The sequence below is a fragment of the Cervus canadensis genome, chromosome 3, assembly GCF_019320065.1.
Source record: "Cervus canadensis isolate Bull #8, Minnesota chromosome 3, ASM1932006v1, whole genome shotgun sequence".
Taxonomy (NCBI): Eukaryota; Metazoa; Chordata; class Mammalia; order Artiodactyla; family Cervidae; genus Cervus; species Cervus canadensis.
Window position 1 is genome coordinate 30,678,000 of NC_057388.1, and position 27,593 is coordinate 30,705,592.

Consider the following 27,593-nt stretch of genomic DNA (forward strand, 5'->3'; position numbering starts at 1 on the left):
CCCGCTAACTCCAAGAACTGGATTACCTAATAGAATCACAAACTTTTTAAACTCTATCATATATTAAAAAAAAAACAACAGCACAAAATATCCTAGGCAACTTCATCAATAGTAGCTATTATTTAATAAGTCTTTTCATAATGCTTTCCTCCATGTAGTACTCCCTTCTCAGAACCCAACTCTAAATTGTAATTCTTTAATTTGAAGGACTTTTGAAGGGAGGTTCACAAAAAATAAACTTTAAAAACTCTCCAGGGGTAACCAGGTTTAAAACCATTAATAAACCTCTCCTTCTGTAAATAACAAAATGCTTAAATGTGAAGATTAAAAATTCCTTGAAAATTATGGTTTGGTTCTAAAATATAAAAACTGTTTTGTTCCTATCTCCAAATAAATATAAAAACTTGAGATATCTTTCTTGCTCTTCACCTAAAAACGCCTACAACAAATAACACTAATTACGAGTAGTATAACAATCACACAGCTTCAAACAGGAGCTAATCACCAAGGATGTGGCCACTTGTATGTGTGTTTCAGAATTTTAAACATTCAAAACCATATACAGGGGTTTGAAATGGCTTCAGTGTTAACCAGGAGCGGATTCAGGTGAAGATCGCTGCTGTAGAAGACAAACAAGCGAAGGCCCCCCTCTCCCCTTTTGTCATGGCTCAGTTTGGAGGACAGAAGAATCCGCCATGGGCTACTCAGTTTACAGCCACTGCGGTACCTCAGCCAGCTGCATTGGGTGTTCAGCAGCCATCTCTCCTTGCAGCATCTCCTGCCATTTATACACAGCAAACTGCCCTGGCAGCAGCAGGCCTGACTACACAAACCCCAGCAAACTATCAGCTAACTCAGACTGCAGCACTGCAGCGAGCCGCAGCTGGAGCAGCTGCGCTGCCACAGCAATACTCACACCTCAGCAGGCCTTGTACAGTGTCAGCAACAGTTACAGCAACCTCAGCAGACTCTAACACAGCCAGCTGCTGGGCTCCCTACAAGCCTGAGCTTGTCAGCTCCTCAACCTGCAGCTCGGATAACTGCATCATATCCAACACCAAGGTCCAGTCAGCAACAAACACAACCTCAGAAACAGCGTGTTTTTACAGGGGCGGTCACAAAACTACACGATACATTTGGATTTGTGGATGAAGATGTATTCTTTCAGCTTAGTGCTGTCAAAGGGAAAACCCCCCAAGTGGGTGACAGAGTATTGGTTGAAGCTACATATAATCCCAATATGCCTTTTAAATGGAATGCACAAAGAATCCAAACACTACCAAATCAGAATCAATCCCAAACTCAACCTTTACTGAAGACCCCTCCTGCCGTACTTCAGCCAACTGCACCACAGACAACGTTTGGTGTTCAGCCCCAGCCCCAGCCCCTGCTGCAGGCACAGATTTCAGAGGCTTCTATTACACCACTATTCAGACTCAGCCGCAGCCTTTACTACAGCAGCCACAGCAGAAAGCTGGTTTATTGCAGCCTCCTGTCCGTATCGTTTCACAGCCACAGCCAGCATGAAGGTTAGATCCACCATCCAGATTTTCAGGAAGAAATGACAGAGGGGATCAAGTGCCCAACAGAAAGGATGACCGAAGTCATGAAAGAAAGTGAGAAAGACGTAGATCCAGAGAAAGATCTCCTCAGAGAAAACGTTCCCGAGAGAGATCTCGGAGAGAGAGAGAACGGTCACCTCGGAGAGTCCGACGTGTTGTCCCACGTTACGCAGTTCAGTTTTCAAAGTTTTCTTTAGATTGTCCTAGTTGTGACATGATGGAACGAAGGCGCCGTTATCAGAATTTATATATACCTAGTGACTTTTTTGATGCTCAGTTTACATGGGTGGATGCTTTCCCTTTTGTCAAGACCATCTCAGCTGGGAAGTTACTGCAATTTCTATGTAATGCACAGAGAAGTAGAGTCTTTAGAAAAAAATATGGCCATTCTTGATCCACCAGATGCTGACCATTTATACAGTGCAAAGGTAATGCTGATGGCTAGCCCTAGTATGGAAGATTTGTATCATAAGTCATGTGCTCTTGCTGAAGACCCACAAGAACTTCGAGATGGATTTCAGCATCCTGCTAGACTCGTTAAGTTTTTAGTGGGCATGAAAGGCAAGGATGAAGCCATGGCCATTGGAGGCCATTGGTCTATTTCGTTGGAGGGACCAGACCCAGAAAAAGACCCTTTTGTGTTGATTAAGACTGCTATTCATTGTTGTAAGGCTCTGACAGGCACTGATCTAAGTGTATGCACACAATGGTACCATTTTGCAGAGATTCACTACCATCGCCCTGAGGAGACCCACAAGGGGTGTACAGTTCCAGCTCGTGTGGAAACAGTGGTTTTATTTTTCCCGGATGTTTGGCATTGCCTTCCCACCCGCTCAGAGTGGGAAACCCTCTCCCGAGGATACAAGCAGCAGCTGATCGAGAAGCTTCAGGGTGAACGCAAGGAGGATGATGGAGAACAGGATGAAGAAGAGAAGGATGATGGTGAAGCTAAAGAAATTTCCACTCCTATCCATTGGTCTAAACTTGACCCAAAGACAATGAAGGTAAATGATCTCCGAAAAGAATTGGAAAGTTGAGCTCTTAGTTCCAAAGGCTTAAAATCCCAGTTAATAGCCCGACTGACAAAACAGCTTAAAGTAGAAGAGCAAAAGGAATTAGAGAAATCTGAGAAAGAAGAGGAAGAGGAGGATGATAGGAAATCTGAAGATGATAAAGAGGAAGAAGAAAGAAAACGTCAAGAGGAACTGGAACGCCAGCGTCGGGAAAGAAGATATATTTTGCCTGATGAGCCGGCTATCGTTGTACATCCAAACTGGGCTGCAAAAAGTGGCAAGTTTGATTGTAGCATCATGTCTTTGAGTGTACTCTTGGACTACAGATTAGAGGATAATAAAGAACATTCATTTGAGGTTTCAGTATTTGCAGAGCTTTTCAATGAAATGCTTCAAAGAGATTTTGGTGTCAGAATATACAAATTGTCTCTTCCTGAGAAAGAGGATAAAAAAGAAAAGGAAAAGAAAAGCAAAAAAGATGAGAGAAAAGATAAAAAGGAAGAAAGAGATGATGAAACTGATGAGCCAAAACCCAAACGGAGAAAATCAGGCGATGATAAAGATAAAAAAGAAGATAGGGATGAAAGGAAGAAAGAAGATAAAAGAAAAGATGATACTAAAGATGATGATGAAACTGAAGAAGATAATAATCAAGATGAATATGATCCAATGGAAGCAGAAGAAGCTGAGGATGAAGAAGATGATCGAGATGAGGAAGAAAACAAACGAGATGACAAAAGAGATATTAATAGGTACTGCAAGGAGAGGCCCTCTAAAGATAAGGAAAAAGAGAAGACTCAGATGATCATGATTAACAGAGATCTATTAATGGCATTTGTTTACTTTGATCAAAGCCATTGTGGTTACTTTCTTGAAAAGGATTTGGAAGAAATATTTTATACTCTTGGATTACACCTTTCTTGGGCTCAAGTAAAGAAGCTTCTTAATAAAGTAGTACTCCGTGAATCTTGCTTTTACCGGAAATTAACAGACACCTCAAAAGATGAAGAAAACCATGAAGAATCTGAAGCAGTGCAGGAAGATATACTAGGAAACAGATTGTTAATTCCAACACCAATAGTGAAACAGGAGTCAAAGGATGTAGAAGAAAATGTTGGCCTTATTGTGTACAATGGTGCAATGGTTGATGTAGGAAGCCTCTTGCAAAAATTGGAAAAGAGTGAAAAAGTACGAGCTGAAGTGGAACAGAAGCTGCAGTTACTACAAGAAAAGACAGATAAAGATGAAAAAACCATATTAAATTTGGAGCTTTCTAACAAAAACCTCTCTGGTGAACTTAAAGAAGTTAAAAAGGACCTTAGTTACAAGAAAACTTGAAGATTTCAGAAAACATGAATTTGCAATTTGAAAACCAACTGAATAAGACAATCAGAAACTTATCCACAGTAATGGATGAAATCCACACTGTTCTTAAGAAGGATAATGGGAGGAATGAAGATAAAGATCAGAAATCTAAGGAGAATGGTGCAAGTGTATGATAAAATATGTGTAGTGACAGAGAATGGTGATAAATAATGTAATATATAAAATCATGATACAAGAATGAAAGTGATGCACATTTGATCCTAGTAGTATAAATATCTGTTAGTTCAAATGATGTATAAAGTTTTATGAATGTGAGTCTTTGCTTTTGAAAATTGCTTGTAATTCCTGGCATCCACATTATTAAACACTCTTTGAGTGAGATAATTTTGCATTGCAAAAAAAAAAAAAACCATATACAATGTGAAACTAAGACAAGAAAAATATTTCAGATGTTTCAAAACAGAAATAAACTTTCAAGTGAAACATAAGAATAAAATAATAAACTACCAATAATAATTATATAAGAAGACTAACATCAAGGGAGAAAAAAGCTATTGATCAAAATGGGCTATAAAATAATGAGTTCCACATAATGTACATAATTAATTCTTTTTTATTCTAGACAAAATTAAAAAATTCATTCCACAAAACAAAGTCATAATCTGGCATTAATTATGGTTCATTTATACAACTGAATATTATATATTTGTTTAAAATGAAATGGAAATATAAACAAGAGAACAGAAGATAGATGCTCAGAAACCTGTACATGACTTTTCATAACAGTACTATTATAATGTTGCTGTAGAAAAAAATGGAAACAATCTACATGTCCATTAAATGATTAATGAATACACAAAATGTGGTGTATCTACATAATGGAACATTATTCAGCCATTAAAAGGAATGAAGTTCTGGTACCTGTACAAGAAGAATTAGCCTTGAAAAGACGCTAAATTAAAGAAGCCAAACGTAAAAGCCATATATTTACGACTTCATTTACATGAAATGTTCAGAAGTAAATCCATAAGGACCAAAAGTGTATCAGTGGTTTCTAGGAAATGGGGCGGGTGGCGGGGAGAGAAAAGGAAGTGACCGCTCAGTGGACACAGAGGTTCCCTTACAACATAATGAAAATCGCCGAGAGCTGAGAGCAGTGAGAGTCACACACCACTGTGCATACTGGAATCCAGCATGTTGTGCACTTTACAGTGGTGAAAACAGTGAACTTTGTTATATGAATTTAATCTCAAGTCTCAAAATGCTAACAAGACAAAATGAAACAGAAAAATAGAGTATGACTAAGGGCAAAACACAGGTCATAACAAAGAAAATACACACATTGCCTATGTATACATATTCAGATGTGATAGATATACAAAAGTTGCTAGCTGCAATTATATCTGGGATTTCTGGAAGGTTTTATTAATAGTTCTATGGTTTTATATGTGAACCCCTCGTCATTTTTACATGGATTAGCAGTGAAAGGGAAGGCAGAAAACAACTGATGGTCCAAGAAGATGAAAGTATAATATACAGAAAGGGGCTAAATTAAGGAATCGCGCTAGAGCTTTATCATTTTCTTCCTTTCTTTCCTTTTTTGAAAAACATAGCAGAACATTAACAAGAATATAAACAAAGTCAAATAGTCCAATGGCCTTTATGTGATAAAATCTTAAAATGAAGAAAGAGGTTTTTCAAAAGGCATCAGAAAAACAAGAAATGATTAAGGGTTATAAGCTTAGGATTACATAAAAGTATAGGAATATGATTTTAATCAAAAAAGATATATGAAGAATAGGAAACTTGAGTGATACTTCAATGTTTCCAGTTATATTTTTTTAACCATATTTGCCTTACAAACTGAAGTTCTCTGTTTTTAGAATCTACACAGCTGCTTATTTACTACTTGAACTTTAAATTGACTACACTACATAGAGGTTAATTTTATTTCCTATACAATTGAAGAGGCTTCCCCCATGGCTCAGTGGTAAAGAATCTGCCTGTCAATGCAGGTTCAAACCCTGGGTCAGGAACATCCCCTGGAGAAGGAAATGGCAACCCATTCCAGTATTTTTGCCTGGGAAATCCCATGGACAGAGGAGCCTGGCAGGATACAGTCCATGGAGTCACAAGAGCAGGATACGACTTAGCAACTAAAACATACAATTTAAGACATTGAACGAAAATAACCATCTACATATAACCCTGCATGTTTCAAGAATGTTTGAATATTATGATTTTCTGAGATACGAAATCTGCTGAAGGTTTCCTACACTTCCAAGTATATAATGGAAGTACATTCCAAGAACAGAGTGGCCTTGTCCATTGTCTAAAAGCCAAACTTTGGCAACCTTCAGAGCCACTTTCTTTTCTATTGTATCATGTTTTTTTGGCCTGAGTAGGTGTTTTATTGGGTGAGTTGTGTTCAAATGTTACTGCAGAAACAATTCAAGTCTCATTTTATGTGCGAACTAAGAATCAAAAGTTGGAGAACATTCAAAAAGGAACAAAGAAAATTCAAGAGCCAAATGGAGAGGTTTATCTTTACCATTGTTTCTAACAGTGTTTACACCACACTTCAAAAGCTGGCCTCATGGGGAGGTAACTATTTAAGTCAGGAAGAGCTTTGAGGTTCAAGCCAGTGTTCCTGAACAATGCTGAGGTATCATAACAGTTCAACTGGATTGCAGAAATTCTAAAACGTCAAGTCACAGACATTCTACCTTATTTTCAGAGTCTGAATCCAGATGCTATCACAGAAAGAAAAACAAACCAAAAAAAGCCACAAAAAACCAGCCCAGAGATTAGTACTCAGGGGATCAAGAAGTGGAAATTTCTCAAGAGTTCTGTTTTCCAGCAAATTTCACTATGTGCCTTACCATATCCCAAGCACTGTTCCAGAAATCTAGGCGGTGTCAATGAACAAAGATCTTTAGCCTATCAAAGCTTATACTTTAGCAGAGGTAAAGGAATACAATAAATAATCATCATAATGAGTAAATCACATATGTCATTAAGTTAAGACTTTAAAAATAAGCAGGACAGGAAAAAGAGGTCTGGAATGCTTCAGGTGAAAGGAGGTGAGGTGAGTTCTAATTTAAAATATGCTGGAAGGGTTTACGCTTCAATGAACAGTTTTGAAACAGACTGGGAGAGTTAACCATTCAGATGGAGATGTGCAACGGTGTTCTATGATAGCAGCGTCTGGTTCCTCAAGAAAAAGGAGAAGACCAATAAGGCTAGAGCACAGCAACTCACAAACAGAAAGAGGATTCTCTGTGCACAGTGTAACTAGGGAACAATGCTGGGAACTGAGGCACAGTCTAAGCTCAAAGCGAGTCAGCAAGACCAATGTGAGGGAGTTTAATTAGCAGATTAAGTCATAGGAAATTTGATACATCAATAGTATCTTCTTATATTTTGCCATTTGATGTATTAATAGTATCTCATTATATTTGTTCCTTTTTTCTTCAATTAATTCACTGATAGGCTTTAATCCTCTATGATACTCAGAGCTTTTTCATTTTAATCAGTTATTTTTCATATATCCTTTACAAAACTCACCACTGTATCCCATCCCCATATCACCTAGTTGAAGTTTTCAAGATGTTTTTTCAAGATTGTTTCTGACCACTTTACTGGTAAATTTCGTATTTTTCTTAAACTGTCCAGTCTACAATACACTACCACAGTCAAAGTCACAGATGACATTTTAAAAATGAAATTTTAAGTTTTATTTGAGGCACTTTTATGTCTTTCTTGTGTGGACCCCCTCTCTGACCCAATATGGCAGAAAGGATTATTCACTCTTTTGTGCTACATCACGCTTGTTAATACTTCTACTATGACTCAACGACACTAATCTACATCGTTTGTTAATGTACCTTCCCTTTGCCCTCCAGAACTGATTTCAGGTGAAAGCATGCCTTATTAATCTTTGTATCCCATATGGTAGCAAGAGGATCTAGATGGATTCTTAAATAAGAGAGTGAATGGTATAAATAGGGTATGCATTGTATGTGTGTGTGTGTGTGTGAAGATTACGGGGAAAAAGAAAAAAAGACGAAGGCATATGTGCAATGTCAAGTTTAAAGCATGTGCTCCAGGAAAAGTATAGGGAACTCACACTATGACTTGTTGCCAAAACAGAGGAAAAATAAAGACTTACATTTAGCCAAGAAAAATGTGAAGGGGTGATGGCTATCTTCCTTGGGGTTTCTTTCTACTATGTTAGGAAACTTACTAACTCCCTAAGGTAACCAAGAATCAAGGAGTGGTAATTTTAAGTATTACAATGAAACAGTGAGGTCTTTGCCACTTTCAAATGTTTTAATGGGAACTGATAGAACTTGAGGAAGTTATAAATATATATTTTAATGTACAGTAAGTTTGCTGTTGGTATCAGAGTGCTCAGTCTCTCAGTTGTGTCTGACTGCTTGTGACCTCATGGACTGTAGCCTGCCAGGCTCCTTTGCCCATGAATTTTCCAGGCAAGAATACTGGGGTGGGGTGCTATTTCCTACTCCAGGATAGAACCTGCATCTCTTGCATCTCCTGCATTGGCAGGTGGGTTCTTACCACTAGCACCACCTGGCAAGCCTAGTTCTCTGCATTTTTTAAATGCAAGCAATCATGTAACCATGATCACAAAATACATAATAGTTCTATGACCCAAAAAAATTCCTTCATGCTGACAGTATGAACATCAACATCTTTAATCACTAACCCCTGATAACCACTAAACTTCTCTGACACGACAGTCTTGTCTTTTCTAGAATGTCATACAGATGGAAGCATACAGTATCTGACCTTCAGAGTCTCACTTCTCTCACTTAGCATAATACATCTGAGATTCATAAAGGTTGTTGTATACAGAGAAGATGTTTTTCCCCTTTTTTTTCCCTCAGTTTGTATGGACTGTGTTGGTTTAATTAGTCATCACATGAAGGACATTTGGGCTGTTTCTAGTTTTTAGTGATTATGAATATAGCTATAATAAATAGATCTTTGTGTAAAGATAAATTTCCATTTCTCTTGAGTAAAGGAATTAGCTTCTGGGAAACCATTTTGCATTCCCACCGGCAATATATCAATATTTCAAATTCCCCACATCCCTACTAGAAATGGGTATAGAGTACAGCAGTGCCTGTGGTTTTAATTGCACTTCCCAAGTAACTAATGATACTGAACATGTTTGCATGTGTTTTACATGCCTTTTGCATATTTTCATTGGTGAAGGGTCTATTCAAATCTTTTGCCCATTATTAAATTGGGTTAGATGTTTTCAAATTATTACATTTTCATAGTTTTTAGCATATTTTGGATACAAGCCCTTTGTCAAACATGTGGTTAGCAACTATTTTCTCCCAGCCTATGGCTTGTGTTATTCTCTTAACAATGTCTTTAGGAGGACAAAAGTGAGTAATTTTGCTGAGGTCTACACATCATTATTTTTCCTTCATGGATTACACTTCTGTTGCTTTACCTAAAATGTTTGCCTAATTAAACATAACAAAGATGTTTTATATTTTTATGGGTTTTATGTTTTTACATTTAGTCTATGATCCATTTTGAATTAATTCTTCTATGTGGTGTGAGGGAGAACTCAAAGTTCACTTTTTGCATATAGAAATATGGATGGAGGTTTGTGACACTACAAGAGGCAGTGATCAAGACCACCTCCAAGAAAAAGAAATGAGAAAAGGCAAAATGGTTGTCTGAGGAGGGCTTACAAATAGCTGAGTAAAGAGACGTGAAAGGCAAAGGAGAAAAGGAAAGATATACCCATTTGAATGCAGAGATCCAAAGAATAGCAAGGAGAGATAAGAAAGACTTCCTCAGCAATCAATGCAAAGAAATAGAGGAAAACAATAGAATGGAAAAGACTAGAGATCTCTTCAAGAAAATCAGAGACACCAAGGGAACATTTCATTCAAAGATGGGCACAATAAAGGACAGAAATGGTATGGACCTAACAGAGGCAGAAGATATTAACAAGAGGTAGCAAGAATACACAGAAGAACTGTACAAAAAAGATCTACATGACCCAGATAACCCCAATGGTGTGATCACTCACCTAGAGCCCGACATCCTGGAATGAGAAGTTAAGTGGGCCTTAGGAAGCATCACTATGAACAAAGCTAGTGGAGGTGATGGAATTCCAGTTGAAAGGATGGAATTCCATCCTGAAAGATGCTGTCAAAGTGTGCACTCAATATGTCAGCAAATTTGGAAAATACAGCAGTGGCCATAGGACTGGAAAAGGTCAGTTTTCATTCCAATCCCAAAGAAAGGCAATGCCAAAGAATGCTCAAACTATAGAACAATTGCACTCATCTCATATGCTGTTAAAGTAATGGTCAAATTCTCCAAGCCAGGCTTCAACAGTACGTGAACCGTGAACTTCCAGATGTTCAAGCTGGATTTAGAAAAGACAGAGGAGCCAGAGATCAAACTGACAACATCTGCTGGATCACATAAAAAGCAAGAGAGTTCCAGAAAAGCATCTATTTCTGCTTTATTGACTATGCCAAAGCCTTTAACTGTGTGGATCAAAACCAACTGTGGAAAATTCTTCAAGAGATGGGAATACCAGACAATCTGACCTGCCTGAGAAATCTGTATGCAGGTCAAGAAGCAACAGTTAGAACTGGACATGGAACAACAGACTAGTTCCAAATCGGGAAAGGAGTACATCAAGGCTGTATATTATCACCCTGCTTATTTAATTTATATGCAGAGAATATTATGCGAAATGCCAGGCTGGATGAAGCACAAGCTGGAATCAAGATTGCTGGGAGAAGTATCAATAACCTTAGATATGCAGATGATACCACCCTTATGACAGAAAGTGAAGAAAAACTAAAGAGCCTCTTGATGAAAGTGAAAGAGGAGAGTGAAAAAGTTGGTCTAAAACTCTACATTCAAAATATGAAGATTATGGCATCTGGTCCCATCACTTCACAGCAATCAGATGGGGAAATGATGGAAACAGTGACAGACTTTATTTTGGGGGCTCCAAAATTACTGCAGATGGTGACTGCAGCCGTGAAATTAAAAGACGCTTGTTCCTTGAAAGAAAAGCTATGACCAACCTAGACACCATATTAAAAAGCAGGCATTACTTTGCCAACAAAGGTCCATCTATTCAGAGCTATGGTTTTTCCAGTAGTTGTATATGGATGTGAGAGTTGGAGCACAAAGAAAGCTGAGTGCTGAAGAATTGATGCTTTTGAACTGTTGTGTTGGAGAAGACTCTTGAGAGTCCCTTGGACTGCAAGGAGATCAAACCTGTCAATCCTAAAGGAAATTAGTCCTGAATATTCCTTGGAAGAACTGATGCTGAAGCTGAAACTCCAATACTTTGGCCACCTGATGTGAAGAACTAACTCATTTGAAAAGACCCTGATGCTGGGAAAGATTGAAGACGGGAGGAGAAGGGGATGGTAGAGGATGAGATGGCATCACCAACTCAATGGACATGAGTTTGAGCAAGCTCTGGGAGCTGGTGATGGACAGGGAAGCCTGGTGTGCTGCAGTCCATGGGGTGGCAGAGAATCGGACACAACTGAGTGACTGAACTGAGCTGAATCCCATTGTTCTAGCACCATTTTTTGGAAAAGATGACCAATTCACACCAGTGAAATGCCTTTTTATCTTAGTAAAAAACCAATCAAGCGTATCTGTGTGCCTCTATTTCTGGACTCTAGTCCACTCTACTTCCCAGGTGGCTCAGTGGTAAACAATCTGTCTGCCAAGCCAGAGACCCAGGTTTGATCACTGGGTTGGGAAGATCCCCTGGGAAGGGAATAGCAACCCACTCCAGAATTCTTGCCTTGGGAAATCTGATGCACAGAGGAGCCAGTTCATGGAATCGCAAAGAGTCAGACATGACTTAGCAACTTATGTATTTATGTATATACAAAAGCCTTTACCAATAAGTGTAAGTAAGTAAGTAAGTGCTGGTTGCTCATTCGTGTCCGACTCTTTGCCACCCCACGAACTGTAGCCTTCCAGGCTTCTCTGTCTTTTGGATTCTCCAAGCAAGAATACAGGAGTGGATTGCCATTCCCTTTTCCAGAGGATCTTCCTGACCCATGGATTGAATCCAGGTCTCCTGCATTGCAGGCAGCTTCTTTACTGTTTGAGCTACAGGGAAGTCCTAATATTTAATTTACTTTAATATTTAATTGAAACTGTAATTTACCAATAACACACCCTTTAATCACTATTTCCTGAAAGTTCTCAAAATCAGAGACTTTGAGCATCCAACTTTGTTCTTCCCTTGTGAAACTGTTTTGCCTATTCTAGTTACCTAGTCTAGCCATTTACAGAGTCAGTTTAATATCTACAAAAAAAGCCTGCTAACATTTTGAGAGGACACTGGATCTATAGATCAGTATAGCGAGAATTGACATCTTAACAATATTGAATTTTAGAGGAATTATCAGGTCCACAATGTCACTAATCCTAAGGCTAAGAATCCCTGCTGCAGACTTCTGCAGATCCCTGCTACACACTGAATGTTTGTGTCTCTCCAACACCAAAATCTGATCCCCAGTGTGACGGTGTTTGAAAGTGGGGCTCTGGGGAGGTTATCACATCATAAGCCCTCATGAATGGGGTTAGGGCCCTTATGAAAGACAGCATTGGTTTCATTTGTTGGAAGGTTTTCAACTACTTATTCAATCTCTTTAACAGATGCAGGGCTAGGCAAGTTATCTATTTCTCTGTTAAGTCTTGTTAGGATTTGTCTTTGAAGAAATTGATCCATTTCATCCATGCTGTCAAATTTATGTTAAGAGTGGTTCATAGTATTTACTTATCCTTTGAATGTGGGATCTATAATGATATGCCCACTTTCACTCCAGATATTGGTAGTTTATGTCTTCTCCTCTTCTTGCTCACTCTGGACCAAGAGTTAATCAAATTAAAATGTATTAATGTTTTAAAACAACTAGCCTTTCATGTGATTGGTTTTATTTATTGTTTTTAGGTTTTCAATTTCATCAATTTCTGCCTTTATCTATTATTTTGATCTTTCCACTTGCTTTGGGTTTCATTTTCTCTTGTTTTTTTTTTAGTTTCTTCAGGTGGGATCTTGAATTATTGGCTTTAAAACTTTCTTCTTTTCTAATACAAGCTTCCTTATTTAATGCCTTAAATATCCCTCTAACACTGCTTTAACTTCATTCCATAAATGGTATGATGCATTTACTTTTTCATTCAGTTCAAAATACTTTCTAAGTGTCCTTGAGACTTCCTCTTTGAAATATGAATTACTTATGATTTTTTAAAAATTCCAAAATAGTTGGTGATTTTTCAGATCCTTCTGTTCTTAATTTCTAGTTTAATTTTGTTAGAGTCAGAGAACATACTTTGTATGATTTTAATTCTTTTAAATTTGTTAAGGTTTGTGTTATGGCTCAGAATAAGATCTTTTTGAATGTTCCATTTGCCCTTGAAAAGAACATACAACCTACTGCTGTTGGGTGGACTGTTTCATAAACGTCAATTAAGTCAGTTGTTCAGGTCTTCTATATTATTGCTGTTATAATATTTTTACATGCTGCTTTGTTTTTTATTCTTTATATGCTGTAATATTTTTATGCTGTTTTATATTATTGCTGTTATGTTATGCTCTCCAGATCTTCTCTATTACTGATATTCTGTCTATCTGACCTACTGGTTATTAAAAGAGTGCTGTAGTTGATGGGGCTTCCCAGATGGTACAGTTGGTAAAGAATCCACCTGCCAAAGCAGGAGACTCAAAAGAGATGGCGTTTCAGTCCCTGGGTCGGGAAGATCCCCTGGAGTAGGAAATGCAACCTACCCCAGTATTCTTGCCTGGAGAATTCCACGGACAGAGGAGCCTGGCGGGCTACGGTCCATGGGGTCGCAGAGAGTCAAACACAAGTGAACAATTGAGCATCCACACAGGGACACTGTAGTTGATAAGTACAACTGTAGATTTTTCTCTCTTTTTTTTTGGCCACATTGTGAGGCATGTGAGACATCACTTTCCTGGCCAGGGATCAAACCCATGCCCCCTGCAATGGGAGTATGGAGTCTTAACCACTGCACCAGCAGGGAAGTCCCTACCTGTAGATTTTTCTATCTTTAATTTCCTGGTCAGTTCCATCAGCTTTTGCTTTTTGAAGTTCTGTTAACTGTATGTATCTTAGGATTTTTTATGTCTTCTAGACAAACAGACTCTCTTTTTATTATGTAAATGTCCACATTCAATCACATCAATTTTCATTGTTCTGGAATTCACATCATCTGATATTAATAGTCACTCCAACTTTCCTTCAATTAGTTTCTGCATGGAATATCTTTTTATATCTTTTACTTTTAAACTATCTATATTACTAACATTTTTAAAAATTTTCTATGTTGAGTATTTTCCCCCAAATGATCTCTTTTAATTGGTGTTCTAGGTCATTTATATTTAATGCAATTAATAATACAATTGGATTTAGTTCTACCAGTTGACTGTTTTCTCTTAGCCTTTTTTTCCGCCTGCCTTCTTTTGCATAATTTGAATATTTTCAGCATTCCATTTTAATTTAGCTGTTAGATTTTTTTCTAGATCTCTTACTATTTTTATAGTCACTGATTAAGGATTACAATGTAAAACCTAACCTTTGAGACATCTGGGATATTAAACACACCAACATTTACATTATAGGGGTCCCTGAAAGAGAAGAGAGAGAAAGGGCCTGAGAAAAATATTTTTAGAGATTATAGCTGAAAAATTCCCTGACATAAGAAAGGGAACACTGACTCGCGTCTGGGAAAGTACAGAGAGTGCCATACAGGATGAAGGCAAGGAGGAACATGCCAAGACACATGTTAGTCCAACTGAACAAATGAAATGCAGAGAGAAATTAAATGCAGCAAGGGAAAAGCGATACATAATTTACAAGCGCTGGTGGTTTAGTTGCTAAGTCATGTTCAACTCTTGTGACCCTGTGGACTGTAGCCCACCAGGATCCTCTGCCCATGGGATTTAATCAGAAGAGAAGCCAAGACAAAGAGGAAGAGAAAAAAGATATCCAAAAACAAATCCAAAATAATTAAGAAAATGGCAATAGGAACATACATATACATACTTACTTTAAATGTAAATGGATTAAAGCTCCAACCAAAAGACACAGACAGCCTGAATGGATACATTCAGACCCATATATATGCTATCTACAAGAGACCCACTTCAGATCTAGGAACATATGCAGACTGAAAGTGAGGGGACAGAATAAGGTATTTCATACAAATGGAAATCAAAAGAAAACAACAATAGCAATAGCCTTCTGAAACTCCTCCCAAAAACTGCAGAGGAAAGAACACTCCCAAGGTCATTTTAAAAGGTCATCATGACCCTGAGACCAAAACCAGACAAAGGTACCACAAAAAAGAAAATTGCAGGCCAATTATCACTAACGAACATAGATGCAAAAATCCTCAAAAAAGTACTAGCAAACCAAATCCAACAATACATTAAAAGGATGATACACCATGATCAAGTGGGATTTATCCTAGGGAAATAAGGATTCTTCAATATATGCAAATCAAATCAATGTGATACATCCCATTAGCAAACTGAAGAATAAAAACCATATGATCATCACAATAGATGCAGAAAAAAACTTTTAGCAAAATTTAACACCCATTTATGTTTAAAAAAAAAAAAAACCCTCTAGAGAGTGAGTACAGAGGGAATCTACCTCAACAAACGAAGGTCATATACAACAAACCCACAGTTAACATCATTCTCAATGGTGAAAAAATAAAAGCATTTCCTCAAAGATCACGAACAGGACAAGGGACATTTACTCTCACCATGTTTATTCAACATAATTTTGGATATCCTAGCCATGGCAATCAAAGAAGAAAATGAAATAAAAGGAATCCAAATTGGGAAAGAAGAAGTAAAACTGTCACTTTCTGTAGATGACATGATAGCATACACAGAAAACCCTAAAGACACCACCAAACTACTAGAGCTCATCAATGAATTTGGTAAAGTTGCAGGGCACAAAATTAGTAAACAAGTCTTTTGCGTTCCTATATACTAACAATGAAAGATCACAAAGAAAAATAAGGAAACAATCCCATTTACTGTCACATCTGAAAGAATAAAATACCTAGGAATAAACTTATGTAAGGAGGCAAAAGACCTGTAGTGATAAAACTATGGAAACACTAATGAAAGAAATCAAAGATGACAAGCAGACAGAAGATATACCATGTCCTTGAATTGGAAGAGTGAAAATATTGTCAATATAATTATACTACCCAAAGCAATCTAGAGATTCAATGCAATTCATATCAAATTACCAGTGGTATTTTTTCACAGAACTGGAACTAAAAAAGTTTTCAATTTGTATGGAAATACAAAAGACCCTCAAAGAGACCAACAAGGGATTAATCTCCAAAAAACACAAACAGCTCACGCAGCTCAATATAAAAATATAAACAACTCAACCAAAAAATAGGAGGAAGATCTAAACAGACATTTCTCCAAAGACGACATACAGATGGCCAAAAGCCCATGAAAAGATTAACACCACTATTAGAGAAATGCAAACCAAAACTACAATGACAGCCTCATACCAGTCAGAATGGCCAACAACAAAAGTATACAAATAATAATGCTGCAAAGGGTGTGGAGAAAAAGGAACCCTCCTGCACTGTTGGCAGGAACATAAATCCATACAACTATTATGGAGAACACTATGGAGGTTCCTTAAAAAAATGAAATATAGAACTACCATACGACCCAGCAATTCCACTTCTGTGCACAAATCTGGAGAAAACCATACTTCCAAAAGATATATGCACCCCAATGCTCACTGCAGCACTATTTACAATGGCCAAGACATGGAAGCACCTAATATCCACTGACAGAGGGATGGATAAGGAAATGCGGTACATGTATACAGTGAACTATTACTCAGTCATAAAAAGAATGAAATAATGCCGTTAGTAGTTTCAGTGAGTAATAATCAGGAACACCCTTCACTGTCAAGTAGAAAATGAACTTTGTATCTACAGGAACAGAAAAGTACTTAAAAGCCAGGGCTACAGGATGCAAATGGGTGAATTTATGTGTAAAAAAAGGGGAAACTCGGAAAAACGGGGATCTACATAATAGATGACATACTGTATTACCTAAATATGAGTTTATTAAATATCACAGTGATTATATATTATATGTGATATAATATCCAGATATATATATATACACACACACACCTGAGTGTTTTTCACTTTTAAGAAGTTTTCCTGGCATATAGCTGATTCACTGTGCTGTCTTAGTTTCTGTCTGTACAGCACAGTTACCAGTTGCACACACAGCCGCACTCTTAGATCCTTTTCCCACACAGGTCCTTACAGAGCACTGAGCTGAGTTCCCTGGCACCACTGTTTCTTATTCATCTTTAACTGAAAACCATCGTTTCAATTCTCCAACCTCATTACTACACATAAGCAACGCTCAAGTTCTACAGATACATATACCTTTTTTTCCTGCCATGACACATGGCTTGTGGGATCTGAGCTCCCCAGCCAGGGATTAAACCCAGACGGTGGCAGTGAAAGCACGCTGTCCCAACCCCTGGACCACCAGTGAAGTCTCCAGTCCTGTAGACTCTGCTCGCACAACACCTCTGTTTTCATTTCCATTCCCCCTGCCATCCAGTTCGGACTATCATTACCTTTCAACCAGACTTCTCTTAACAAACAGTTCTGACTCCCTACCGATAGGCTCTCCTAACTCCCAAAGTGTCTAGATATCGTTTCCACATTAATGTGTTGATGCTGATATATTCTTCTGAAACACTTTGAATAACTTCTGACACTATTTTGTCCAACTTTAAACTTCACATAATTCAAAGTGGTTCAAAAAGTAAACCCAACTTATCTTTCTACCCTTACTCTGCCCTTCTACATACAGAATTTACCTGGGCAAAGCAAAAGAAACTCCTCAGTATTTCTTGGACATAACATTTCCTAGCTCTGTGATTTATTCCTTATATTCGAATGCCTGCATCTTGACCTAGACATCTCAAATGAAATCTCTTTCAGAAGTTTTTTCTTGATCGCTGCCAACAGAGGAAGTCTTGCCATTTTTGACTCTTCTAGAGATCTGAGTATTTTTTAACTACATGACAATAGAAACTATGTAAAAGGAACTAATGAATACTTACTATTGGTGCCAGACTTTACCTCACAACATCACACACTTGGACCATTAAGTTTAACTGCTCACTCAAATCAACAACAAAGGATAATGATAACTCTCAAAGAAGAAAAGAGAAAAGTTTGGAACTCTCCATAGAGACAGCAAAAATTTGTCCTTGGAATGGAAAGCAGGAATTTAAGGAAAATCTTCTCTCCTCCCAACACAAAAGTAGAAATACTAGATAAAATATAATAAATACACTTTTAAACATGGCAAACACATGGGAAAAAAACTCACAGAAATCCTTAAGAGGCCAAAAATGAAAAATAAACAGAAAATAAGAGACTCTATAAAACCCTAAAACTGAATGCCTCAAAATAGACTCAAAATACAGAAAGCAAAAATAGACATATCTATAAGAATAACTTAATAAATTCATCAGAATAATACTTTAAAACTTCTGCTATTAACAGATCAAACTGACAAAATTGTGACCAGTATTTGAAAAACATAATCAAGAATTGGGAGAATACAAACTCTCCTCAATATAGAACATTTATTGAAACTAATAATAAAACATTTATCGAAACTTAGTGTATGCACTAAGCCATTGAGCAAATCTTATAAATTTCAAAAATATCTGCCCTACAGACCAAATTCTCTGATCATAAGTCAATTAACATAGAAATAAAAGTGAAAATGGAAAAGCTATTTTAGAAACATTAAAAATAAACTTCCAAATAACACAGATGCTAAAGAAGAAATAATAAAAAGTAAAAATTACTTAAAAATGAATATTAGTGAAAAGAAAACATATCCAAACTTCTAAATGTAGCCAAAGCAGCATTTGGAGAGAAGGTTAAAAATCAACAAAGCCAAAAACAAAGTTATTTGTTTTATTACTCTACTTGAAAGACTAATAAAATTAACAAATCTCTGCAATAGTGCTCATGAAAAAAGAGAAAAAACTAATAATCAATATTACTGGTATAAAAGGGGACATCTGTGTAGAAAATAACACCAGGTAGTCACTAATAGAGCTTTTGTTTATTCTTTAACAGCAACCTGAATTAAATGCAGGTGGCCCTCTGTATCCATGGATTCAACCAACCATGGATGGGGGAAAAAAAATTTTAATTCCAGAAACTTCCAAAAAGCAAAACTTGAATTTACCAGGTGCTGACAACTATCTACATAGCATTTACACTGTTTTAGGCATTATAAGTAATCTACAGATGATTCAAATTACACAGGAAGATGTGTGTAGGTTATATGTAAATACTATGCCATTTTATATAAGGGACTTGGGCATCTGCAGATTTTGGTATCCAGGAGGTCCTGAGAACCAATCCTCCAAGGATTTCTAGGAACAACTATATACCATATCCTTCAGAGGAGGGGGATGGCTGGTAAACGATGAAGAGAGGGAGTAGGTTTTTTTGAAAAGCAGAATCGTAGCTTCTAACAATGCCACAAGGATGAACATGTGACTTATCTTTAGATCTCTTCGGTGAGCTTTGACGTTTTTTAAACCATTCACTTGAATTCATCTATTTTAAGTGCGTCACAATGAAAGGAAAAATGGCAACTAGAGGTTAAATAATTAAGAGGATATAGAGGAAACTGACAAGTGTAGAAAAGAATATAGAAATCAACAACCTAAATAGACTGATAAGCATTAAGCAAGTAAATTAGCCACTAAACTGCATTCGTGTATGCACACGGTCTTGTCCCTGCCCCACTCGACCCAGAGTTTTTACTGGCAAATTCTCCCTAATAGATGATTTCAAGATTATGCAAAATTCTTACAAAGAATAATAAAAGATAAAACACCTTCATTTATTTAATGAGGTGTATATAATCTTGATAACAACAACAAAAAAAGTACCAAACAGAAAAATGATAAATTTTGCTCATAAACTCAGAACCAAAACTTACCACTAGGGCTTCCCTGGTGGCTCAGTGGTAAGGAATCTGCCTGCCAATGCAGGAGACACAGGTTCAACCCCTGGTCTGCAAGGATTCCACGTGCCGCAGAGCAACTAGGCCTGTGTACCCCATCTACTGAGCTTGCGCTCCAGAGGCCAGGAGCCACAACTCCCCAGCCCACGGGCCACAACTCCCGAAGCCTGCACTCGGGAGCCCGACAGGAGAAGCCACTGCAATGAGAAGCCCACGCACCGCAACTAAACAACAGCCCCTGCCAGCCACAACTAGAGAAAAGCCCGCAGAGCAACCGAGAGTCAGCAGAGCCAAAAAGGAAAAAAAAAAAAAATACTAAATTTGAAAAATTATGAAGTATATTAAAATAATACATGAGGCCCAAATTAGATTTTTCCCAAGGATATATGGATGAATAAACATTAGAAAAACTACTGATGCAATTATTCACATTAAACAATTAAAGACTACTGTTTCCAGAAAAGATAAAGTAGATGCACTTTCCTTCTGCTAAATACAATCCTAAACCCTGACATTATATATAAAACAAAGCGAAGAAGATTCTGAAGCTGGAGAATTAAAAAAAGGACCGACTAGGGACCTTGGAACTCAAGAAATGACACAGCAGTTAAGTCCCTTTGTAACCTGAAAAGCAGACTGGCTTTCTCCTCTTAAATTTTCTCATTTAAATTTGACAGTGGAAAGAATAATTGTTAACACTGTCTAATGTGGTTCTAAACGTATTATAGGAAATAGCTAAAATAATTTATAAATAGGTGAGAGTAATGTTCATGGAGAAAGGTAAAGTTTTTAAGTTTCAGACTGGAAAATGATGATACCAACAGACTGTGACAAGTTATGTATATATAATACCTAGAGCAACCACTACTATACACACACACACACACAAACAGATACACTCAAAAACACTATTGATAAATAAAGATGGAATTCTAAAATTTTCAAACAATTCACAGGAAATAGGAAAAATACAGAGAAACCAACAGCAGAGGAAACAAACAAAAAACTACAAAATAAAAGGAAACTTTCTTGAGTCTGTATGTTTACATCTTTTCCAAATTTCAGAAAATTTCAGTCATTATTTCTTGAGTATATTTTCAGTCTTGTCCTCTTTGTCTCCAAGAACTCTGATGGCAAGAATTTTAGACCTTTTGTTATGATCCCACAGATCCCTGAGGCTTTTTGTTTAAGGCTCTTCTAACTTTAGATTATTTTGAGTCTCTGTTATTCAATTAGGAAGTTTCCATTGCTTTGTCTTCCAGTTCACTGACTGTTTCCTCTTCCCCCTCCACTTTCTTATTGAGCCTAACCATAGAACTTTTCATTTTGGTTTTGTACTTTTCTGTATCAAAATTTCTACTTGTATCTTCTTTTTATCTTCTATTTCTTTGCAGTGTTTTTCTACTTTTTCACTTGTTTCAAGAATATTTGTAATTGCTCAGTGAAGCATTTTTATCATGACTGATGTGTGATCTGTAGCAGTAATTCTAACACCTTTCATCATCTCAGTGTTGACATCTATTGCCTTTTGTTACACACCTTCCTGCTTCTTGGTATGAAAAGCCATCTTCGAATGAAACCTGGATATGTTCATACTTTGTTATCAGACTATGGATCTTATGGAAACCCTCTGTTTTCACTGGCTTTCTGTGACCCTGCCCCAGCAGGGGAAGCTCGGGGTGGAAGGCACCACACTTCATTGCTGACACGTGGAGGGAGAAGCCCAAGCTCCCTGGGGCCTCACTGACATCTGAGGGAGGAGTCCTCATTAGCCTTGGGTGGAGGTGGGAGTACAGGCTGACTGACAAGGCACTGGGAGCAGCCTCATCACTGCTGGGCGACGGTCGAAGACATAACCCTCTAATACTCCTCTGCCGACACGACCTCATTGCTGCTGGGTGGGGATCAAAATCCAGGCGAGAAGACGAGGCTCACAACCAGCGAGGACGGAAGACGCGCCAGCTCTCTGCTTGGTCTCCTCTGATACCACACTGTGGTGCTGCTGAGATGCTCTGTTCTCGTGAGGATGAATTCTAAGCTCTCCATTCAGCCTCTTCAGGTCCAGGTTGGGGTAATGCCAGTTTTTCTGTAGTATTTGGCTAAAAGGGAGCAGACTGTGTCTAAAGAGTCTCCTATCTTGCCAGGCTGTTCTATTCCTTCTATTCCTGGTCTTGTAGCTAGAGACAGCAGATCTTTGTCAGACTGTGTGTGTATGGGCACCCTCCTACACCCTGTTGATGCCTACAGGCTACTGGCTTATCCAGTACTCAGTGTGGGATATAAAGCAAGCAGAAAATGCAAGAGACCTGCCACTATGCCATTCTTAAGGAACCAAAGTCCCTAGACTTCTTCTCCCTACCTTTCAGGGTCTTGTGTTTTATAGGTCCAGGGTTTAATGGGAGAAATAGGGGAAAGTATGTCCACTTTATCGTCCTGAAAGTAGAAATCCTCCTCAATTTTATTTTTATAGCCACTTCATCTATTTCTAGAATGAATGATGAGGAGGACTTTCCTGGTGATCCACGGGCTAAGACTCCCAATGCAGAGAACCCGGGGTCCACCCCTGATCAAGGAACTAGATATCACATGCTGCAACTCAGAGTTTGCATGCCACAACTAAACTCCCACATGCCATAACTGAAGATCTTGCAAAAAGGCAAATGGCTTCCCTGGTAGCTCAGATGGTAAAGAATCTGCCTGCAATGTCAGAGACCTGGGTTCAATCCCTGGGTGGGGAAGATCCCCTAGAGGACGGCATGGAAACCGACTCCAATATTCTTGCCTGGAGAATCCCACGGACAGAGGAGCCTGGCAGGTCGCAAATGACTCAGGAACTAACACTTTCATATGACAGCTAAGACCTGGTACAGCCAAATAAATAAGTATTTTTTAAAACATAAATGAAGAGAATGATTAGGAAAATAATACTTCATTTGTCACTATCAAATGTGATCTCTGGCAACTGATTTAGAGAATCTAAAACATAAGACAAGCAACAGTTAAGCTTTTAGAAGCTTTGGGATTTTACTTGGCCTTTACTTAAACATAAACAAAAGTTTGATGTGGGAATCAGAAATTCACTGTAATCTCAAACTCCAACCAACACAGAAATTAGCCTGTCTGAAGCACTTTCCTCAGCTCTGAGTACCAGATTTTAAGATGCAGTAAACCAATGATAAACCCAAAGAATGAGACTATAGTGGTTCCAGAAGACGGAAAGAACTAGAGATACTTCACCTGGAGCAAGAAAAGGGGAACTAAGGAAAAAGGATTATGTAGTAGCAACTTTCAACATGTAGTAGGCTCACAATTTTAAAAAGAGGCAGAAAAGCACGGTCACCTAAGCTGACTTCTTATATTATACATCAGAATTTTCTAACAATCTGAACTGCCTAAAAAATAATGGCCTTCTGTACTATCCTTTGTTCCCCGATATCAGAAGTATTCAAATGAAGACCGTATGTCCACCAGCTGGAAATATCGCTGGGTGGATTGCTTCAGTAGGAGACAGACTAGTGATTTTGAAGCTATGATTAATGGTGCTGCCTGAAGTGGTACTGTGGAGGTGGGGTGTGATTGCTGCTGAGCTGGCAAAATGCCTGATATTCCCACCCGGCTTCAACAAGACCTTCCACTTACATATCCAGCATCTGCAGCGGCTTTTATTAGGGGACGTGGAAGTGAGTTGGAGAAAAGGATTATGCTTTAGAGCGAAAGTTAAAAAGTGACTGAAGTGAAGACATGAACTAAGGCCTCTCTGAACTTTCCATTCTGTGATCAATTCTCAGCTCTCAGCTACATTCCAGAAAAGTAAGATCATCATCTTATTACAGAATTACTGCAGACGACATTAATATATGTGATTTTAAAAGTCTTGTTTTTTTTTGTAATGGGGCTGTTAGAGTGAATGAAGCTCTCTTTGCTAACTGTATCAGCACAGCCTATAGTGGGCCTGGGGTGAATTATTGTTTTTCCTCTGAAAAAAACTGATAAACTAAATGCCTTTTTATTACAAAAAATAGAAAGTAGCTACAGAAAAGTAAGCCTTGTAAACCCAGGAAATTATACATTTTAAACTTGTACTTCTATCAAGGAAAGAATAGAAAAAAATTAGTTGTTACATTAACTAAATTCTAAGTGAACACACTATATTATCAAAATAAGTATATAACTTTTTGCAAAATTAAAGGCAATTTGTTAATTATTAGAATAGCAAAAAATGGACAGTACTATATGAAACTTTCTAGACACCTGAATCTTTAATAAACTACATCAAGAAAGTTACAGATCATTTCATATTTATATCCATACAAAAACAGTGACCACCATAGTTGATCTACAGGAAGTTTTTTAAAACCATGTTTGAATTATTAATCTTACCAAGCTTAAAAAATTCACAGATTTCAGAATCATCTTTCTTACTGTCATTCTAGTGGAATTCTTATCCATAAAATAACTAGAGATTGTATTCTCAACATGGCAGTCCACTGGCTTCTACAGAAATAACATTTATGGTGAAGAAGTCAGTCTAAAGGTCTATGATGTGTATTTTGCTGAGGCATGATTCAGAAGATGGCAGAGAGATGTGCCACTTATATGGTAGTGAGTCTACCCCATCACTCAGCATGGCTAGATCAACATGGTTTGTTTTCTTTGTAGTTTATGTATTTTGTGAACAAATTACATGTTAAATGGTATACCAAATTAAGGGAATTGAGGTCTTATGATAAAACCTTTGTGGAACATTAAGATATCGCAAACACCACTGTATTTCATATGCTTTAAAATATTATTTGTAAATTTACATATAAAATTTTAAAAATGATAATAACACAATATAGTAACTATGAAAATATTTCAAAATATTTTCAGACACTTTGCTTTTATAAAAACTTATTTTCTCATAAAGGGTAATGTGGAAAATTTAGAAAATATTGAATAGCAAAAATAAGAAAAATAAAAAACCCTTTAAAAATACAGAACGATGAACTTTAACAGAAAAGTACCAGTGATTTTTATGGATCCCATTTTAAGATGCAAAGAGCTGAATGAATTCAGATTTTGTTACCCCATTTAACATTTAATTAAATTCAACCATTTATTATAAGCCTACAGGACTGCTCAACTGATTTAAACAATATACTAAAACTTGATGCTTTCAGCACTAAAAAGCAAAAACAGAATTAACTTTCAGATTAAATTTGAGATGCTCATAAACTGTATCACCAAAACATTACTTATTTGAAATTACTATACCATTAAGATTGTAAAGATAATAAAAACTTAAGTGAAAATATCCAATGATCAAATTTCCTTTAGGAAAACTAGGCAACAAAATTAATGTGATAAAGTTATCATTTATTACTACTAAAATTTATATACTACATACTATTTCTTGATGCTATCAGCTATATTTTACAGATGTATATTTTTAATTTAAAAGTATCATATGTCTGAAGGAACACAGTTTTCATATTTTCTTTTACATTTTAAGAGATTTTTGTTTCTGACATAAATACATTTACTGATTTTTTTTTTAAAGTCCAGCATCTCTTTTACATCATTCTTCTTTAATCTACTTACTGCAAAATTTCCCAAAGATTTTTAATTTAATGAAGAAAAGATTAAGCAAACAATGCCTGGTGCTCCTCTGTAAACTGATTAAAATGCCAACTAGTAATCCTGAAGATGAGTTACCTTTTAATTTAAGCTTTTATTTTAATTGCATATAGAAAGTGAATCTGCTTCTTGTATGTGGCAATTAATATTCAACATTTTTAATGCATCCTGGAAATGGGTATAAATTCAAGAATAGATTCTTTACCAGGGACATAGCCAAAAGATAAGGTGTTCTAAAACCAGTTTTTTGTTTCTCAAGATGCCGCAGTCTAAATCACACTAAACCGTATAATTTCTAAAATCTCAAGCTTGTTATCAGTGCTATTACCTTTCAGTTGGTGACTTAGAATCTGTTCCAAAATGGCTGCAAAGTTCTTAAATTCAGAAGAATCATCAATTGTCTTAAAGTAGGATCAATCAATCAGGGTCTTCACAGAAAACCTATGGGGAAAAAATTTATTATTGCTTTTAAGTAAATGTGATTCATTCACCGAGTATGAAAAATGGGAGGAAAGAAATCTAGAGAAATAGTACAGAAATGTTTTATAAGATTATATGGTCTGAAAACTCCATTTACTCAAATTCACTCTGTACACAGAAAATTTTACAGAAATATCAGCCTTTTTGACTTATATATTTACTATCTGTTGACTACATTAAGACTTAGAAATAGTCCACTGTCCTCAGAGCCATTAACATCAGAATAAACAAAATGACCTAAATCATTAAGTCCAGAGTCATAATACAACTTATAAGAGTTTAAGCATCAGACCAAAATGCTTTTAAGAGTTTTGGAGAACAAAATTGATTAAGATAGGATTTGAGTATTCATGAAGTGTAGATCCCAAGTTTTTATGAACTATAACAGGAAAACTTATAACTCTGTAAAGTACACTATATTTTTCCTTCTCTTCAGAATGTCCTTTGTCTCTATTTCTGACTGCCAAATACCAATGCATTTCCCAAGACTCAGCTTAAATGCCATCTTCTCAATGAAATTTAACCTCTACATATTCCTAGCTCAAAGTAGCATCTTGTTTGTATCTCCTTGAAGAGATGATTACAACTTATCTTACTGCTATTACTTGTGTTGTCTATCTCTATCTTATTAGAATACAAATTCCTTCAGAAGCATATCTTTTGTGTGTTTATATCTTCCTTAGCACATAGGACAATGACTTGAAGGATATACTCTGTAAGTATCTCTTGATATATCTGTAAGACCTATTTTGAGGGAACGGTAAAAAGGCCAATGTCACCGTAAGACAAAAAAGAAAGTTCATGATTTCTAACATGTATATCTTCCTGGACCCACAATCAAAATCAGGATCTGGAGCAGTTCTGTTGTCCCTAGCACTTCCCTCATGCTATCCCTGCATCACTGGAAAAGACCCTGATGCTGGGAAAGACTGAAAGCAGGAGGAGAAGGGGACGACAGAGAAAGAGATGGTTGAATGGCATCACTGACTCGAAGGACATGAGTTTGGGCAAGCTCTGGGAGATGGTGAAGAACAGGGAAGCCTGGCATGCTGCAGTCCATGGGGTCACAAAGAGTAGGATACTAATGAGCACCTGAACTGACTGATCCCTTTATAAGGATACTATCCCTTTACAGCCACACCCTATGAAAGGTGATTTGTGAGTGTCTCAGTTCAGTTCATTCGCTCAGTTGTGTCCAACTCTTTGTGACCCCATGAGCTGCAGCACACCAGGCCTCCTTATCCAACACCAACTCCCGGAGCCCACCCAAACTCATGTCCATTGAGTCGGTGATGCCATCAAACCATCTCATCCTCTGTCGTCCCCTTCTCATCCAGTCCTCAATCTTACCCAGCATCAGGGTCTTTTCAAATGAGTCAGCTCTTCAGGTAGCCAAAGTATTGGAGTTTCAGCTTTAGCATCAGACCTTCCAATGAACACCCA

At 37.3% G+C, this 27,593-nt stretch overlaps 1 protein-coding gene and 1 pseudogene across 2 annotated transcripts in view; one reads left to right on the plus strand and one right to left on the minus strand.

Annotated features, from left to right (window-relative positions):
- Positions 1-27,593, minus strand: part of LOC122437796 (translation initiation factor IF-2-like) — a 69,235-nt gene that overhangs the window by 19,099 nt on the left and 22,543 nt on the right. The window contains exon 3 of the mRNA XM_043462329.1: positions 25,999-26,111. Within this exon, the coding sequence (XP_043318264.1) occupies positions 26,084-26,111 (28 nt within the window). The 3' untranslated portion in view covers positions 25,999-26,083. The remainder of the gene's footprint in view (positions 1-25,998; positions 26,112-27,593) is intronic.
- On the plus strand, positions 604-4,282 carry LOC122438221 (annotated as a pseudogene). Its single transcript, XR_006268485.1, has one exon. The product of XR_006268485.1 is annotated as a cell division cycle and apoptosis regulator protein 1-like (transcript).